Source organism: Chiloscyllium plagiosum, unplaced genomic scaffold (genome assembly GCF_037043375.1).
Source record: "Chiloscyllium plagiosum isolate Xiang-an unplaced genomic scaffold, Cpla_swu_hap1 HiC_scaffold_3, whole genome shotgun sequence".
Lineage (NCBI taxonomy): Eukaryota > Metazoa > Chordata > Chondrichthyes > Orectolobiformes > Hemiscylliidae > Chiloscyllium > Chiloscyllium plagiosum.
The window spans coordinates 55,818,610-55,837,733 of record NW_028270141.1 but is presented as its reverse complement, the minus strand read 5'-3'; the positions used below and the strand labels follow the sequence as shown (position 1 = coordinate 55,837,733).

Below are 19,124 nucleotides of genomic sequence, written 5' to 3'. Positions count from 1 at the left end.
CAGAAGCAATTTACAAGAATTGTTCCATGAATGAGAAACTTCTGTTATGAGGATAAATTGAAGAAGTTGTAACTGCTCTTCTCAGAGGGCAAAAGGCTGAGAGGAGATTTGATCGAGATTTTCAAAATCTTGAGTCAGCTGGTTGGCGTAGATAGGGAGCTGTTTCCGTGCATAAAAAGGAACAAGATGAAAGGTCATAGATTTAAAGTGATATGCAAAAAGAAGCAAGTACAATACGACAAAAAAAAACTCGCACACAGTGAATAGTTAAGGTATGGATTTGCACTGCCTGGAAATGTGGTAGAGACAGGTTCATTTGAGGCATTCAAGAGGATGATTTTTTGGATAGAAATAGTAAAGGGAAAAACAGAAGATTGCCACGAGATAATAATGCTCGTTAGACCAGTCAGTGCAGGTACAATGGCCCCGAGTGTCTCCTCCTGCACCATAACAATTCTATGATTCTATGCTCTCCTTGTTTTGTTTTCCTCAATTTTCTGAGTACTTGTAGATGGGAGTAGAGAAGCAATTCCTCCTGGGGGATAGCAACCTGAGGGGGAACCCACAATGTAAGAAAATAAAGGTGGAGAATCAAGCTTTGAGTATGCTTTGAAAGCTAATTATGTCAAAAAGACTATGTTGAGGGCATTCTGCCTGAATGCATGCAGTATTCACAACAAGGTAGATGATCTAAAGGCACAAATAGAGATACATGGTTATGATCTAATTGCCATTATAAATACATGGTGAGTAGGTATGGGAACTAAATAGTGAAGAATATTCTATGTTTAAGAAGGGCACACAAGGAGGAAAACAAGTTGGATTTGTGCTGACAATAAGGTATGGGATCAGTATGAGTAAGGAAGAATCTCACATCAGAAGAACAAGTGCTAGGAAACAATAATTTTGCCAATGACTGCTGTCCATTGCTATATCGTATAGGCAACATAGTTGCCATGGGTGACTTCAATCTGCATACAATCTGGGTAAACTAATGGAGCACTAAAGCTGTGGAGGATGAGTGTCTTAAGTGTGTTAAGGATGGATTTTTACACCAGTATATTGAGAAGCCATTTACAGGATGTGCTATTTTAGAACTAGAGTTATGGAAGAAAAATGGTTAATTAATAATCTCGTAAAAAAAACTTTAGGGATGAATGGCCATAATATGGTGGGGGTAATTGAGGTACATAAGAGGTTTTTAATTGAGACATAAGGTGCTAAATTCAATTGACAAAGTAGACATAGACAACAGATGTTTCCTCTTTTGGGGCAACCTAGAACAAAAGGTTATAGTTTTTGGACAAGGGTTAGTAGGTTTAAAACAGAGATGAAAAGAAACTATTTTTCTCAAAGGGCTATCAATCTTGTAGGATTGGCCTGTACCTGCCTATACCAAAAAGGCCTATGCCCACTTACACAAAATGGTCAACAAGGATCAAATAAAATTATGCTGCCTGTCCCAGCATTAAGACATGGTATGGCTAACAAGAAATAAACAGGACAAATAGCCTATTCTATCCTTTAAATTCAATCTATTCATGTAGAACTCTGAGCTCAAAAACTGCATGAATTTATGTAAAACTCTGTTATCTCACTTTTAAGATTGGAATCAATCTCAACAACAGGTCATAGACAGAGAACACAGGGGGCTAACACCTTCAACATATTGTCTAGCTATCACCATTGTTAACAGCTAACCCGAGAATGCAACTTTAAAAAAAAGGGTTTTGTGATTTACACATGAAAGAAGTGAAACTATCACTGTATTCTAACAGATGAAAGGCTTAACAGACAATCAATTCTTCAATGTATAATTTCAGTTACATCACACTGCAAATTTTTGCTATAAATTCTGTGTTACGATTGAGCCCTCCACAATCACCTGATGAAGGAGCGTCGCTCCGAAAGCTAGTGTGCTTCCAATTAAACCTGTTGGACTATAATCTGGTGTTGTGTGATTTTTAACTTTGTCCATCCTAGACAGTTTTGATAAGAGGATGCTCCCAGATTCATTAATGAAAGGAAGATTGTCTCAATACATAAATAACACTGGTGAGAGTCCCAGCCTATAAACCTGCCAGATCAACTCCCTAAACAGTTGCAAGGACAACAGCTAAAGTTATTTTGTAGTAATTAGTGTTTGAAATAAATCAGAATATTGGGAAATAGGTTCTAGTTAAAGATTCTTCAGAGAATTATGGGGGTAGCTTTCAACACAAAGGCAGAAACATATAACCAAAGCATAATACATCATTCAGGAAAAAGCAATTAAACCCAGATGTGAAAGTTAATTAGCTTTAGGAAACACCTTCTCTTACACCCTGAACAAAACAGATTGTTCACAGCCAATTAATTACAAAGTGTTAACAGTAGAAGTATAACTTCACACTTTATAACTAACTTCTTAACAGAAATCAATATTAGAAATCTCACAGCAAGTAGTTAAAACTAACTGTTTTTTTGTATTTTTAAATATATAATTAGGACAGTGGGAAATATACAAGGAATAATTGAATTTGATCGAGGCAGCACATGGAATACAATGAATAACAGAATTCAAGCTGTCCTTAGAGATAAGCACTTCTGAGACAGACCTGAAGGAGTATAGCCAGTAACTTGGAATGCGAATGAATAGGTCGCATCGGAAAATCCCAAGGCCGAGAGATTATAGTGTCTGTTAAACATCGTGAGTATGGGAACCTAGAGCTGTCCATAAGAATGCCTACAGTTAATTAGATGTCTCACAGGGGAGATCAGCTATGATCATATTGAATGGCAGAGCAGGCTCGAGGACTGAATAGCTTACTTTTGCTCAGAGTTTTAATGATAGAGATTCACATTATGTTTGAAAATGAGGTATTCAATCTGTGTGTTCAATCAAGTGTTACATTTGAGTAAAATACATGACTGTAATAGGCAATGGAGAGTCTTTAAAGAAGTATTATATGATTTCCAACAATAATACATTCCTCCAAGATGCAAAACATCAAGATAGATCAGAACTGTGGTGTACAAAGGAAGTGCAGAGGCTATGAAGTTGTCAGAAATAATAGTTCAGAGGATTAAAAGTTTAATAGAATGCAAAGGAGGACCAAGAAATCAATAAAGAACTATGGTATAGAATATGAATGCAATCCAGCAAGAAAACATGAGTGGGTAAGGAGGCCAGAATTTCACTTAATACGCCCATGTGCTGTCCCACCAGCCCAATATAACTGCAGTAACATCTTCCTACTTCTGAGCACTATTCCTTTCATTTAACCCATTAGCCCCTTATAAGGCACCTTACCAAAAGCCTCCTTGCAATCCAAATACACGATATTCATTATTTCTTCTTGTCTATTCGAACAGTTAAAAACTTTTGTAGATAGAACATAGAACAATACAGCACAGAACAGGCCCTTCGCCCCACGATGTTGTGCCGAACATTTGTCCTAGCTTAAGCACCCATCCATGTACCTATCCAATTGCCGCTTAAAGGTCACCAAAGATTCTGACTCTATCACTCCCACAGGCAGCGCATTCCATGCCCCCACCACTCTCTGGGTAAAGAACCCACCCCTGACATCTCCCTTATACCTTCCACCCTTCACCTTAAATTTATGTCCCCTTGTAACACTCTGTTGTACCCGGGGGAAAAAGTTTCTGACTGTCTACTCTATCTATTCCTCTGATCATCTTATAAACCTCTATCAAGTCACCCCTCATCCTTCGCCGTTCCAACGAGAAAAGGCCTAGCACTCTCAACCTATCCTCGTACGACCCATTCTCCATTCCAGGCAACATCCTGGTAAATCTTCTCTGCACCCTCTCCAAAGCTTCCACATCTTTCCTAAAGTGAGGCGACCAGAACTGCACACAGTACTCCAAATGTGGCCTAACCAAAGTCCTGTACAGTTGCAACATCACTTCACGACTCTTGAATTCAATCCCTCTGCTAATAAACGCTAATACACCATTGGCTTTCTTACAAGCTCTATCCACCTGAGTGGCAACTTTCAAAGATCTATGAACATAGACCCCAAGATCCCTCTGTTCCTCCACCTCACTAAGAACCCTACCATTAACCCTGTATTCCGCATTCTTATTTGTCTTTCCAAAATATCTTTAAGGGAGACACTGACCGATTTCTGATTACTAATGATGTACAGAGTTATGGCAAAAACCAAAAGAACTGCAGATATTGTAAATCAGAAACAAAAACTGACGTTGTTGGAAAAGCTCAGCAGGTCAGGCAGCATCAGTGAAGAGAAAACAGAGTTAACACTTCGGGTCCGTTGACCTTCAATTCTGAGGATGTTGCCAGACCTGCTGAACTTTTCCAGCAACTTCTGTTTTTGTTTCTGATTTACAACATCTGTGGTTCTTGCAATATCTCACTATCTTTTACTAGTGTACAGTCATGCCTTTTAAAGCACCACTTAAATTCACACCGCCATGCTCCTTCTGTCCATGACAATATACTTCATTAGATATGGAGACCAACACTGCACAGTTCTTATGCACAATCTCCAAAGTCCTACACATTTACTGCAAGAATTTCTTATTTTAAGACTCCAATCCCTTGGCAAAAGAGCCAAAGTCGCTTCCTTAATATATTAATTCATGACATGTGAGCACCATTGTCTTGACCAGTATTTATTGCCAATCTCGAGAAGGTGTGGTGAGTTGTCCTCTTTAATTGCTATAGTCTATTTGCTACAGGTAAACCAATAATGTTGTATGAGGAGCGAGTTCCAGGATTTTGACCCAACAACACTGAAGAAACACCAATATATTTCCAAGTTAGGATGGTGAATGGCTTGGAGGGGAACTTGCAGGTGGTGGCATTCCTATGCATCTGCTGCCTTTTAAAATACTATTACATTTGAGATTCGGCTCATTAATTTAGATACAGTTTCTCAGACTCTCTTCACAGAACCACATGCTAAATCCTACTCATATTGTAGTTTCTTAGCATGGACAATGGAAATTCGATGTTGCCTGGAAGAACATATACATAAGAACGTCAGAAGCAGGAGCATGAATAGACCATCAGGTCTTTCCAGACTGCTCGACCATTCAATAAGATCATGACTGATCTTTTTGTGGACTCAGATCCACTTGCCCGCCCTCTCACCATAACCCTAATTCCTTTATTGTTTAAAAACAAATCTGTTAACTTTAAAAACATGCACTGAAGAAGGGAATTCCAGATTCACAACCCTCTGGGTGAAGAAGTTCTTTCTCAATTCAGTTCTAAAATTGCTCCCCCTAATTCTGAGGCTATGCCCTTTTGTCCTGGTTTCACCTACCAGTGGAAGCATCCTCTCTACGTTTGTCTTATCTATTCCCTTCATAATTTTATACGTTTCTGTAAGATTCCCCCCTCATGCTTCTAAAACGTTTTCAACTGAAATCATACTACTATGATTATATCCATTTAATAAACTTCGGAGATGCTTAAATTAATGGATACTATTAATGAACCTAAGGGTCATGTTTTTGACTAATTTTCCAATGAAACAAATTATAACCATCCAGCTTGTCTAAACAGCAGCCTCTCTCAGCTGGAAGACTCTCACTCAGTTTAGAAGGCTGTAGGCTCATGGCCAATTCCAAATTGAAAGAATGTTGGAAATTCCATAATTTGTCAAAGATTTTAAACATAGACTCTGTCTGAACTTTCATATCCTATGATTACTTGAATGAGAGGTCTAATGTGTTTTAGCCAAAACAGCTCCAAAAACACTCTTATTTAGCCACTTAACTATTTTACTGTGTGTATAACCAACTTAATTAGTTGCCATATTTGCCTATATTGCATCAACAATATTGTGCAATAATAACTGGTAGTGGAACAATTGGGAATCTCTTGACATCTTGAAATGTTATTTTTTCTTTCCTTCCATTCCAAAGCAGATTACAGATTATAGTGTGCTTGAGGTGTTTCTGAGAGATGAAAGTACTGTACAACTAAGCAATTATTTCAATCATAAAAGCAACAGACTACATTTTATAATGTGAAAAGTAATCAAGACCGTATAATAACTTCTCAATATTCTTCAATCAAGGTATCTAGAACCCAGGAATGTATAACATTATCTGCATGCATCTGAAAGAATAGCAGGAAGCAGCACATATGACTAACTCTGGAAATAGGAGTCATCTCACTCACAAGCACAGCTTAAAAAAAAATTTGCAAGAAAACATACTTTGTATTCAAACAAACTGTGAGCAGGTGCTTGCCATAGTGGCAATTATAAACAGTATTACTTTATGCCATGTGCAGCATGGGGCTCAGTGGTTAGAACTGCAGCCTCAGTGCCAGGGACCCAGCTTCAATTCCAGCCTCGGGTGACTTGTATGTGTGGAGTAATCGAAACAAGGTTAATTGCAATACAGCAAAATCAAAATTGTGCCACAGAAGGAAATAATGAAGACATTTAAAAATAATTTTTCACACTTTTGTAAATAGGATACAGAATGAGCTGCCTGGAAGTTTGGTGGAGACAGGTTCATTTATGGCATTCAAGAGGGTATTGGATTTTTTTTTGTATAGGAGGAGTATGCAATAATATGAGGAAAATGGGGGAAATTGGTATTAATGATGTTCTTTCCGTGACATGGTGCAGACATGAACTAAATAGCCTCCATTGGCACTGTAACATTTCTGAGATTCTGTGATTGAATAACTTGATTGAGTTATTTGATGGAGTAAAGGGGGACAGTCATGAAGGTAATGAAAACTTTCATTTTCATTCTTTGATAAGACAATATAATTGGTAAGGCCAACATTATTTATCCATCCCCAACCGAACTGTCTTACCAGTGTATTTCAGACAGTAGTTAAGATTACCAGATTGGACTCTCATGTGGGCCAAGACAAGTCAGATCAGACAATTTCCTTCCTTTAAGGACATGAGTGAACCAAATAAGCTTTTGACAGCAATCAACAATAGCTTCCCAGTCATCATTTTTGAGACTAGTTTTCAATTCCAGATTATTTTTATTAACTGATTTGAAATTCTACCAGATACCTTTGTTGGATTTGGAGCCATGTTCCCAGAACATTAGCCTGGACCTATGGATTACTAGGTCAATGACATCACACCAAATATCCAAAATTATATATTTTATGCAATGATATCACCCAGAGGGGTGATATTGGAATAAGGAACCTGCTGCCTGACTGGATGGTGGAAAATAGGCAGGAAGCTGGAAGAACACAGCAAGCCAGGCAGCATAAGTGGAGAAGTCAACATTTCGGGTATAACCCTTCTTCAGGACTGGGGGTGGTGGGCAGCAGATCTGCAGCTCCTGTGCCATTTATCCTATGTAATCAACAGGAGCACCTTGAAACTCCATAACAGGTTCATCTCTACCTGGCTTGCTGTGACAGCTTCCTGAACTGTCTATTTTGGATTCCAGCATCTGCAGTTTTTTTTGTCTCTGACAAGATGGTGGAGGCAGGTATTCTCACAATATTTAACAACCATCTGGATGTGCACTTAAACTGCCAGGGCATAGTAGGCTATGTACCTAGTACAGGCAAATGGGATTTGTATAGGTGGGGATCGTTGATTGGCATAGTCACGGTGGGACCAAGGGCCAGTTTCTGAGCTGTATGAATCTCTGACTCTATATACTTGGGTCTGATAAAGCTTTATACAATCCACTGTAAGCACAATTACAATGTAGCAGATAGGAAAACTATCACTTGCAAGTTCTCCTGCAAGCCACATACAATCCAGACTTTGAATGATATTACCATTCTTACAATGTCAAAATCCTGTGCCATTTATCCTATGTAATCAACAGGAGCACCTTGAAACTCCATAACAGGTTCATCTCTACCTGTTTCAGCTTCTTTGCGACTGAAACATCACATATGCCTTTGTTACCTCTCTATTTCACTGTTCCAATGTTCTTCTAGCTTCCTAGCCTCCAAAAGCTTGAACACATGAAAACTTTGCTGCCTGTTCAGTCAGCATATTCATCCCTCCACTCCTGGCCTGACAATGTTTCATTCTTAAAATCTTCACACTTGTTTTCGAATCTTTCCATGGTCTCACCTCTCCCCACATCTGTAACATTCTCCTGCCATGCAACCTTCAGAGAACTCTGCTTTCCTCTAATTCTGTGTTCTTCCGGATCCACATTTGCCATCACCCCAGCATTGGTAACAGTGCTTGCATTCGTGACTCTGGAATTTCTTCCCCAAGCCTCTCCAACTCTTCTTTTAAGGATTTCTTTAAAAACTACTTTTAACCAAAATTTTGATAATTTGTTGCAACACCTCCTTGTATCACTCAGTGTTGAGCCACATTAAAGCAATATCATAAATGCAAATTAGTATTATTGGACAATTATAAAGAAAGAGTTAAAGAGGATTAACTGGACATTTCATTCAGAGTCAGCACAGGGACAATGGCCCTCCGTTCTACAATTCTCTGAAAATTTGATTTTTGAATAATTAAATAGAATTGCATTTATAATGCTTGGAATCATTAAGCTGACAAAACAACTTCATCTCTTCAAAGAACTGAAGTAAAATATTCAAATTCCGAATAAGAATACTTGGACACAAAACACAACAAATAATCAAATATCTAAGTATTCTTTATTTTATAAATGACTGCTCAATCTGTTGTAGTTAGACAGCTTTTTATTTGAAAAGATGGTGCTACCAGTCAAAATGTTTTCCACTAGGTCAAAATCTGCAAGACCTTCGGACAAAGCAGGGCAAAAAACACAAACTTATACCTGAATAAGGGAACACATAAGTCAGTCCACCAAGGTGCGGTGGAGGGGATGAAGAAGGGGCGGAACAACTATAATGTAATAATACATTTACAGATGCAGTTTTCAGTTCAAGTGTGGATGGGTACTTATGAAGGGGGAGCAAAACGGCAAAATGTTATGGTGGGCAATTTTTTTTTTACGTAATGAGACATGATGTGAAAATGAATAAGTGATAATTTGTTTGGTAACATTCATAGGTCAGGAAACATAATTCTCATTTATGTGAATCAACAATTACTTACCCAACTCCATCCTGCGAGATGTCGGTAGTTCTTTTGTAACCATGGTAAAGTAGTTGAAAAGGCCCTTGTAAGCCCTAAGCAAGCTTGAACAGATATTATAATGGAAATTGTATGCATGTTGCATGCAGCTTTCTGGCACCACAAAATTGCTGCCCTGAAAATAAAACAAGTTTGGTGGCAATCAGTTGAGTTCACAAATTGTGCAACAGGAAAATGAAAAAAACTAAGGCCCACAGATAAGATAGCAAAGCCGTTAACTTTAAGTAAAATGTGTAGCTATGGTCAGAGACGGGGTGGCATGGTGGCTGAGTGGTTAGCACTGCTGCCTCATAGCACAAGAGACCTGGATTCGGTTCCTGTCTCAGGTGACTGTGTGGAGTTTGCATATTCTCCCAGTGTCTGCATGGAGTTCCTCTGGATGCTCTGGTTTCCTCCCATACTCACAAAAGATGTGCAGGTCAGGTGAACTGGCCATGCTCACTTGCAGGTGCATTAGTCAGAGGGAAATGGGTCAGGGTGGGATACTCTTCGGAGGGTCGGTGTGGACTGGTTGGGCCAAATGGCCTGTTTCCACACCCTGGGTAAGCTAATTTGAACAGGTGAGTGGCCAAGATGGCTCCCAACCTAAATTCCATAATAAACTAATAAACTGAAATTCAACAATGAAAATCTTCTATTTGTACAACTTCTTACTTTGGTGTTAATTGACAAAGGGTTTTTACAAAGACGTTAAGGACAAAAGAGTAACTAGGGAGAAAATAGGGCCCCTCAAAGATCAGCTAGGCAAAAACAATGACTGCAGATACTGGAAACCAGATACTGGATCAGTGGTGCTGGGAAAGCACAGCAGTTCAGGCAGCATCTGAGGAGCAATAAAATTGATGTTTCGGGCAAAAGCCCTTCATTAGGTATTTTGCATCAGTATTTACTGTTGAAAAGGATATGGAAGATATAGACTGTAGGGAAATAGAGGGTGACAGCTTGCAAAATGTCCAAATTACAGAGGAGGAAGTGCAGGATGTCTTGAAACGCATAAAGGTGGATAAATCCCCAGGACCTGATCAGGTGTACCCGAGAACTCTGTGGGAAGCTGGAGAAGTGATTGCTGGGCCTCTTGCTGAGATATTTGTATCATCGATAGTCACAAGTGAGGTGCCAGAAGACTGAAGGTTGGCTAACGTGGTGCCACTGTTTAAGAAGGGTGGTAAGGAAAAGCCAGGGAATTATACACCAGAGAGCCTGACGTTGGTGGTGGGCATGTTGTTGGAGGGAATCCTGAGGGACAGGATGTTCATTTATTTGGAAAGGCAAGGACTGATTTGGGATAGTCAACATGGCTGTGTGCGTGGGAAGTCATGTCTCACAAACTTGATTGAGTTTTTTGAGGAAGTAACAAAGAGGATTGATGAGGGCAGAGCGGTAGATGTGATCTATATTGACTTCAGTAAGGTGTTCGACAAGGTTCCTCATGGGATCTGATTAGCAAGGTTAGATCTCACGGAATACAGGGAGAACTAGCCATTTGGATACAGAACTGGCTCAAAGGTAGAAGACAGAGGGTGGTGGTGGAGGGTTGTTTTTCTGACTGGAGGCCTGTGACCAGTGGAGTGCCACAAAGATTGGTGCTGGATCCTCTACTTTTTGTCATTTACATAAATGATTTGGATGCGAGCATAACAGGTACAGTTAGTAAGTTTGCAGAAGACACTAAAATTGGAGGTGTCGTGGACAGAGAAGAGGGTTACCTCAGGTTACAACAGGATCTGGACCAGATGGGCCAATGGGCAGAGAAGTGGCAGATGGAGTTTAATTCAGATAAATGCGAGATGCTGCATTTTGGGAAAGCAAATCTTAGCAGGACTTATACACTTAATGCTAAGGTCCTCGGGAGTGTTGCTGAACAAAGAGACCTTAAAGTGCAGGATCATAGCTCCTTGAAAGTGGAATCGCAGGTAGATAGGTTAGCGAAGAAGGTGTTTGGTATGCTTTGTTTTATTGGTCAGAGTATTAAGTACAGGAGTACAGGCCACTGTTGGAATATTGTGTGCAATTCTGGTCTCCCTCCTATCGGAAAGATGTGAAACTTGAAATGGTTCAGAAAAGATTTACAAGAACCTCCAGGGTTGGAGGATCTGAGCTATAGGGAGAGGCTGAACAGGCTGGGGTTGTTTTCCCTGGAGCGTCGGAGACTGAAGGGTGACCTTATAGAGTTACAAAATTATGAGGGGCATGGATAGAGTAAATAGACAAAGTCTTTTCCCTGGGGTCGGGGAGTCCAGAACTAGAGGGCATAGGTTTAGGGTGACAGAAGAAAGATATAAAAGAGACCTAATGGGCAACTTTTTCACACAGAGGCTGGTATGTGTATGGAATGAGCTGCCAGAGAAAGTGGCGGAGGCTGGTACAATTGTAACATTTAAGAGGCATTTGGATGGGTATATGAATAGGAAGGGTTTGGAGGGATATGGGCCGGGTGCTGGTAGGTGGGACTAGATTGGGTTGGGATATCTGGTCGGCATGGATGGGTTGGACCGAAGTGTCTGTTTCCATGCTGTACATCCCTATGACTCTATAACACCTATAAATATATTTCCTTTATTCTTTTCCTTTTCAACAAAAATAATGCTCTGCACTGTTGATCTTTTCCAAGAGTGATATTTCAAATGGCGGATTTCACTTCCTCAGTTGCAGTCTTCCTCACAGTTAGTCTGGCCCCATTACATTTATTTTGATGATGTTTTAAAGTTAAAAATCTGTAATGTATCTAAGCAGAAGATGCCCCTCTATCAAATTAGGCAAGATCCATGACTCTCATGTGGTAAGCTTATGCCCTTATCTTGTTAGCCAAAGGTGTAAACTACCTTCTTATTCTCCAAATTTAATATATTATTGTCAACCTTCTCTCATTTAATTCCACCAGATGCATCTTACCCTCCCCTCCCTGCTTTTTGAAGAACTATTCCCTATAAATACTGGTTTATTCCTGGATATTCAACCACGACTTGCCACTTTTCAGTGAAAACTCAGGAAATGTAAAATTTGTCCATTCACCAACTCTCACATGATGCTCAAGGTCTCAATCTAGGGCAGCAATTTATACTTATTCGCTCCAAGTATACTCCATCCATGGCTCATCATGCAGTCTTCTCTATAGTTACTTGAACTGTTGAACACTTCTATACAATCCAAGGGTAGACCCTGTCAATTACTGCTTCAATTCCCCATTCTGCTCCGCGTGGCCTTCTGCACTTTTGAATGAACTTCAATACAACTTTGAGGAATTTGTGGGTAAGTGTCAGGGCAAACATTAGCATAAGTGCTCAAAGTTAGGACATGCACGCGTGTTTGAGAGATGGACTCAGGTCTGCCAACTCACAGAAGAAATTAGGCAGGATCAGGGACTCTCCCACACTCCCACCCACCTACTCGCTATACCTCTTCCAAATTAAAGAAGACATGAGACGGCAATTTTTTTTTACATAGAGGGTGCTTTGCATGTGAAACGATTTTCCTGAGGTGGTGGTGGATGCGAGTACTATTACATTGTTGAAAAGACATTTGGATGGATACATGAATAGAAAAGGTTTGGAGAGATATGGGTCACGAACAGGCAGGTGGGACCAGTTTAGTTTGGGATAATGTTTGGTGTGGATTGGTTGGACCAAAGGGTCTGTTTCATGACTCTATACGTACAAGATGTCAGTATTTGAGGAATTCGACAGCAGGCTGCCACAGTGATTAGCACCGCTACCTTTCAGCGCCAGGGACCTGGGCTTGATTCCAGCCTTTGGTGACTGTCTGTGTGGAGCTTTCACATTCTCTCTGTGACTGCATGGGTTTCATCCAAGTGCTTCGGTTTCCTGCCATAATCCAGAGATGTGCAGGTTAAGTGGATTAGCCACGGTAAATGCAGGGTTATGGGGATAAGGTGCGGTGGTGTATGTCTGGATGGGATGCTGTTCAGAGGGTCAGTGAAGACTCGTTGGGCCAAATGGAATCGTTCTGCAGTGCAGGGATTCTATGACCATCTGACTGCAATTGTGAATAAGAATGCATGAGTGTTGGGTTCAGAGCACAAAAGCAAAAAGGTAGGTTGGGCCAAAGACTGATTTTGTGCTGCAGATTCTATGTAAATAAAAGAAACCAACTAACTTGGGAACAAAACAGGAATAAAAGAAACTAGAATCTTTTAGTTTTAAAAAGGGATGTGTATTCTATTATGCAATTCAAATATTGAATGTGTGCAGACAAGTTCTGTCTTATTGACTCAAAACTAAATCTTCACTTCTAACTTCAGTACACATGCTGCATTTAGCTTGGGACGATGCGAAGACAGAAGAATAGAAAATACCTCATTTGTTTTGTTCACATGTAGAACATCAGCATTGCAGCTGGCCACCATTTATTGCCCAACACTAGTTGCCACTGAAAAAGTGGTAGGGAGCTGCCTTCTTGAACCAGTGCAGTCCATGCACAATGTGCTTGGTGAGGTAATTCCAGGATTCTGATCCAGTGACAGTGAAAGTCAAGGTGGTGAGTGGCTTGGAGGGGAATTTGCAGGTGGTGGTGTTCTCATGTATCTTTTGCCCTTGTCCTTTTTGAGAGAAGTGGTTATGAGTTTGGAAGATCCAAGAATCTTTGGTTAATCTCTGCAGTGCATCTTGCAGATAGTACACAGTGCTGCTGCTGAGTGGAGGAGGTGGTGTAATAGTTGAGAGTGTGGTATCATTCACGTGGGCTTTGTCCTGGATGGACTCAAGCTTCCTGAGTGTTGTTGGAGTTACACCCATCCAGATAAGTGGGGAGTATTCCATCACACTCATGACTATTAGGCAAGGTCCATGACTCCCATGTGGAAACTGCAGGGAGGGAGCCATGGTTTACTAAGGATGCTGAATCCCTTGTCAAGAGGAAGGCGGCTTATATTAGGATTAGACGTGATGGCTCAGTTAGGGCACTTGAGAGTTACAAGCTAGCCAGGAAAGACCTAAAGAAGAAAGGAGGGGATGTGACAAGTCATTGGCAGATAGGATCAAGGAAAACCAGAGAGCTTTCTATAGCTATATCAGGAATAAAAGAATGGTTAGATGAAGATTAGGGCCAATCAAGGATAGTAGTGGGAAGTTTTGCGTGGAGTCAGAGGAGATAGGAGAAGCACTAAATGAATATTTTTCATCAGTATTCACACTGGCAAAAGACAATGTTGTTAAGGAAAACACTGAGATACAGGCTACTTAACTAGACAGGATTTAGGTTCACAAGGAAGTGGTATTAGCAATTCTGAAAAGTGTGAAAATAGACAAGTCCCCTGAGCCGGATGGGATTTATCTTAAGATTCTCTGGGAAGCCAGGGAAGAAATTGCAGAGCCTTTGGTTTTGATCTTTATGATTAGATTCCCTACAGTGTGGAAACAGGCCCTTCGGCCCACCAAGCCCACACTGACCCTCCGAAGAGCAACCCACCCAGACCCATTCCCCTATACCTAACACTATGGGCAATTTAGCGTGGCCAATTCACCTAATCTGCACATCTTTAGACTGTGGGACGAAACCAGAGCACCCGGAGGAAACCCACGCAGACACGGGGAGAACGTGCAAACTCCACACAGACAGTTGGCCAAGGCTGGAATTGAACCCGGGTCCCTGGCACTGTGAGGCAGCAGTGCTAACCACTGAGCCACCGTGCCGCCCTTATGTTGTCATGGTCTACAGTAATAGTGCCAGAATAATGGAGGATACTAAATGTCGTCCCCTGTTCAAGAAGGGGAGTAGAGACAACCTGGTAATTATAGAGCAGACAGCCTTATTTCAGTTGTGGGTGAAGTATTGGAAAAGGTTATAAGAGATAGGATCTATAAGCATCTAGAGAGGAATAAGTTGATTAGGGATAGTTAACATTGTTTTGTGAAGGGTAGGTTGTGACTCACAAACTTTATTGAGTTCTTGGGGATGGTGACCAAACAGGTGGATGAGGGTAAAGTGGTTGATGTGGTGTATATGGATTCCAGTAAGGAGTTTGATAATGTTTGCCACGGTAGGCTATTGCACAAAATACAGAGGCATGGGATTCAGGGTGATTTCGCAGTTTGGATCAGAAATTGGCTAGCTGAAAGAAGACAGAGGGTGATGGTTGATGGGAAATGTTCCTCCTGGAGTTCAGTTCTTAGCAGTATACTGCAAGCATCTGTTTTGGGTTCACTGCTGTTTGTCATTTTCATAAATGACCTGGATGAGGGCATTGAAGGATGGGATAGTAAATTTGCAGATGACACTAAGTTCAGTGGAATTGTGGACAGTGCTGAAGGATCTTGCAGGTTACAGAGAGACAGATAAGCTACAGAACTGGGCTGAGAGGTGGCAAATGGAGTTTAATGTGGAAAAGTGTGAGGTGATTCACTTCAATTTACTTAGTTGAGACATATAAGATAATCAGAGGGTTAGATAGGGTGGACAGTGACAGCCTTTTTCCTCAGTTGGTGATGGCTAGCACGAGGGGACATAGCTTTAAATTGAGGAGTGATAGATATCGGACAAATGTCGGAGGTAATTTCTTTACTCAGAGTAGTAAGGGTGTCGAATGCCCTCCCTGCAACAGTAGTAGACTTGCCAACTTTAAGGGCATTTAAATGGTCATTGGATAGACATATGTATGAAAATGGAATAATGTAGGATAGTTAGGCTTCAGTTTGGTTCCACAGGTCAGCGTAACATTGAGGGCCTGTGCTGTAATGTTCTATGTTCAAACCTTTACTATTCATGTCTTTTAAACATTGCAATTGTACCCATATCCACCACTACCTCAGGAAGTTCATTCCACTAGAATGAACTGCCAGAGGAAGTGGTGGAGGTTGGTACAACTTCAACATTTAAAAGACATCTGGAGAGGTATGTGAACAGGAAGGGTTTGGAGGGATATGGGCCAAATGCTGGCAAATAGAACTAGATTAGATTACATATCTGTTTGGCGTGGACGAGTTGGACTGAAGGATGTTTCCGTGCTGTACAACTCTATGACACATGCGAACCACCCTTTTTTTAAAATCTCTCTCCTCACATTTTAAAAATATGCCGAAGTATTGAAATCCCTGAACTTAGGGAAAAGACAACTACTATTAACTCTACCTAAACCTCTCATTACTTTTAAAAATTCTATAAAGTTCCTCTCAACCTCCTACATTTCCTTGCAGTCACTGTATTTATCTGGTGTGTCGGCTTGAGTTTCTAGTCAATAATAGTGCTGAGTGTGTTGATAGCAGGGTGTGTGTGTGTGCGCACAAGAGCATGGAATTGAGAAAGCGGGTGTGTCGGGGAAGGGATGCTTGGATACATTGTCTCCAGTTGGAGATGGTCATTGCCTGGATGTGGAACCAATGTTATTTGCCACCTGTCAGCCCAAGCCTGGATACTGTCCAGATCTTGTTGCATATGACCATGGACTGCTTCAATATCTGAGGAGTTTCAAATGGTCTTGAACATTGTGCAATTATCAGTGAACATCCCCACTCTGTCTTTATGACAGAGAGAAGGTCATTGATGAAACAGCTAAGACAGCTGGGCCTTGGACACAACGATGAGGTACTCCAGCAAAGATATTCTAGCGTGAGATGACTGCCCACCAACAACCACAACTATTGTTCTATGTTCCAGAAATGACACCAACCAGCCATCAGTTTGCCCCGATTCCCATTAATTCCAGAATTGCTTAGGTTCCTCGTTGCCATACTTTCAAATGCAGCCTTGGTGTCAAAGGCTGTCACTCACCTCACCTCTGGAACTTAGCTCTTTTGTCATTTTGAACCACGGTTGTAATGAGGTCAGGAGCTGAGTGACACTGGTGGAACCTAAGTTGGGCATCAGTGATCGGACTTTTGCTGAGAAGTGGCCACTTGACAACGCTTTTGATGACACTGTCCATCAATTTACAGATGATTGAGAGTAGACTGATGAGGTGTTAATTGGTCAGTTTGGATTTGTCCTATTTTGTGTGTACAGGGCATATTTGGGCAATTTTCCACATTATTGGGTAAATGCCAGCATACTGTAACTGTACTGGAATAGTTTGGCTAGGGGAGCAGCAAGTTCAGGAGTCTTCAGTACTATGTATGGAATGTTGTCAGGGACCATAGACTTTGCAGCATCTAGTGCCTCCAAACATTCCTTGTATCACGCTGAGTGAATCAAATTGGCTGAAGTCTGGGGATCACTGCAGGAGACCAAGATGGATCATCCACTTGGCATTTCTGGCTGAAAATTGCTGCATATGCTTCAGCCTTATCGTTTGCTGACACGCTAGGCTCTTCCATCATTGAGGAGCTTTGCTCATTATAATCACTTAACATATGCATATTATTATTATTGAAGTCTGTAAGCAAACCATCAACTTCAAAAACATTAAAGTCTTCAGTACTAGGCCTGTCAAAAACTGGTCTTTTGAGGCTGCTTATTTATAATTGTTTTAAGTCATTTTTTTCTCCACTGTCATGTCTCTCAATCTGTTTCTTTTGATCATCTTGCTCTTTGTTTCTTATAACATACAAGCCAACTCAGATTCAAATTTAAAAATTCGATTTCAATTATAATTGTTCTGATGTCTCGTATGATGAAAACCAGTGAAAGTCATGGTGACACCACATCCTCTTCCCATGATACCTTTCTCGACCAACACAGGAGAAGTACTACCGATATTTTTGCCTCCTCTCTCTTCACTCTCCAAGATGCTAAACATTCCCTCACAGCAGAGTAATAACGTATGCATATTTCTTTCAATCTAGTCCACCACAATAGCTGCTCACAATTTTATCATCTCTACACTAGGGAGGCCAAACACAGAATGTATGACCACTTTGAACTATATCTCTGATCAGTCTGTAAATATGATGAAATGGAGGTCGATACCACTCTGATAACTAAAATCGAAACACTCAGAGGCTCGCCTTGCCATTTGTTTAAAAAAAATGTGAAAAGTGGTCTCACCTATCTCTCACCCCCCCCCGATCTGTTATAAAGCAGTGGTTAAATGAAATGAAATCCTTAATTACGGCAGTGAACAAATTAATAGTACTACTAATAAAACCAAACAATTCCCCTTTTACTACTAATTATTCCCCAATAAAACAAAATCATAATGGCATGCTATTTCAATAAATATAAGTCCCACTTATATAACAAAATAATAGAATTTAGACTCTCGAAATTACAACTAGTATTCATCTTTCGGAATGACGATTGATCTTCTTTCAGGAAAGCATTCCTCCTTAAAATTCTTGCGTCAGTTCTTGTGTCAGGAATGCTCTCTGTAATTTCTGCTGTCTGGAATATTAGCTAAGACTACTGCAGTACCTCTATTAATATGATGGTCCTTTCTCTGAGAGCTAAAAGTTGTTCTCTCTTCTGATGCCAGTTGGCGCTCATCAATTATCCAAATGACCACCTCTTTTATACCCTTGATGATCGATTAATTTCTTACAAACAGATAGGTTGTCAAAACCATCAGATTTAAAATTAATTAGTTTTTAGATTAGATTAGATTCCCTACAGTGTGGAAACAGGCCCTTCAGCCCAACCAGTCCACACCGACCTTCCGAAGAGTAACCCACCCAGATGACTAATGCACCTAACACTACGGACAATTTAGCATGGCCAATTCACCCGACCTGCACATATTTGGACTGTGGGAGGAAACTAGAGCACCCAGAGGAAACCCATGCAGACACGGGGAGAATGTGCAAACTCCACACGGACAGTCATCCGAGGCTGGAATCGAACCTGGGACCCTGGTACTGAGGCAACAGCGCTAACCACTGAGCCACTGTGCCGCCCAATACCTAAGGGCTTGATTTAAATTGATTGGCTAAATTTAAAAAGACTTACCTTGTAAAATTGCTGTTGGTCAGACAGCCATTTTAACTCTAAGCATCGAAAAAAACACAATCTTTTAAAGGGATCATGCAATGCTTTCTCCTAATTTACAATTTTACACGCACCAATTCGCAACAATAATCAAGTTTCTAACTTGTCATTTGATTTTCCACCTTGCTCTCACTCTCAACATTTCTGTCCTCAGACTACTGTACTGTTCCAGTGAAACTCAATGCA

The 19,124-nt window shown here is 40.7% G+C and overlaps 1 protein-coding gene across 4 annotated transcripts in view; it reads right to left on the bottom strand.

Annotated features, from left to right (window-relative positions):
- The window catches only part of fam135a (family with sequence similarity 135 member A), a 318,933-nt gene that overhangs the window by 137,895 nt on the left and 161,914 nt on the right, over positions 1 to 19,124 (bottom strand). For all 4 annotated transcript variants that reach the window (XM_043681723.2, XM_043681738.2, XM_043681746.2 and 1 more), the window contains one exon: positions 9,030 to 9,183. In XM_043681723.2, coding sequence (XP_043537658.2) covers positions 9,030 to 9,183 — 154 coding nt within the window. The remainder of the gene's footprint in view (positions 1 to 9,029; positions 9,184 to 19,124) is intronic.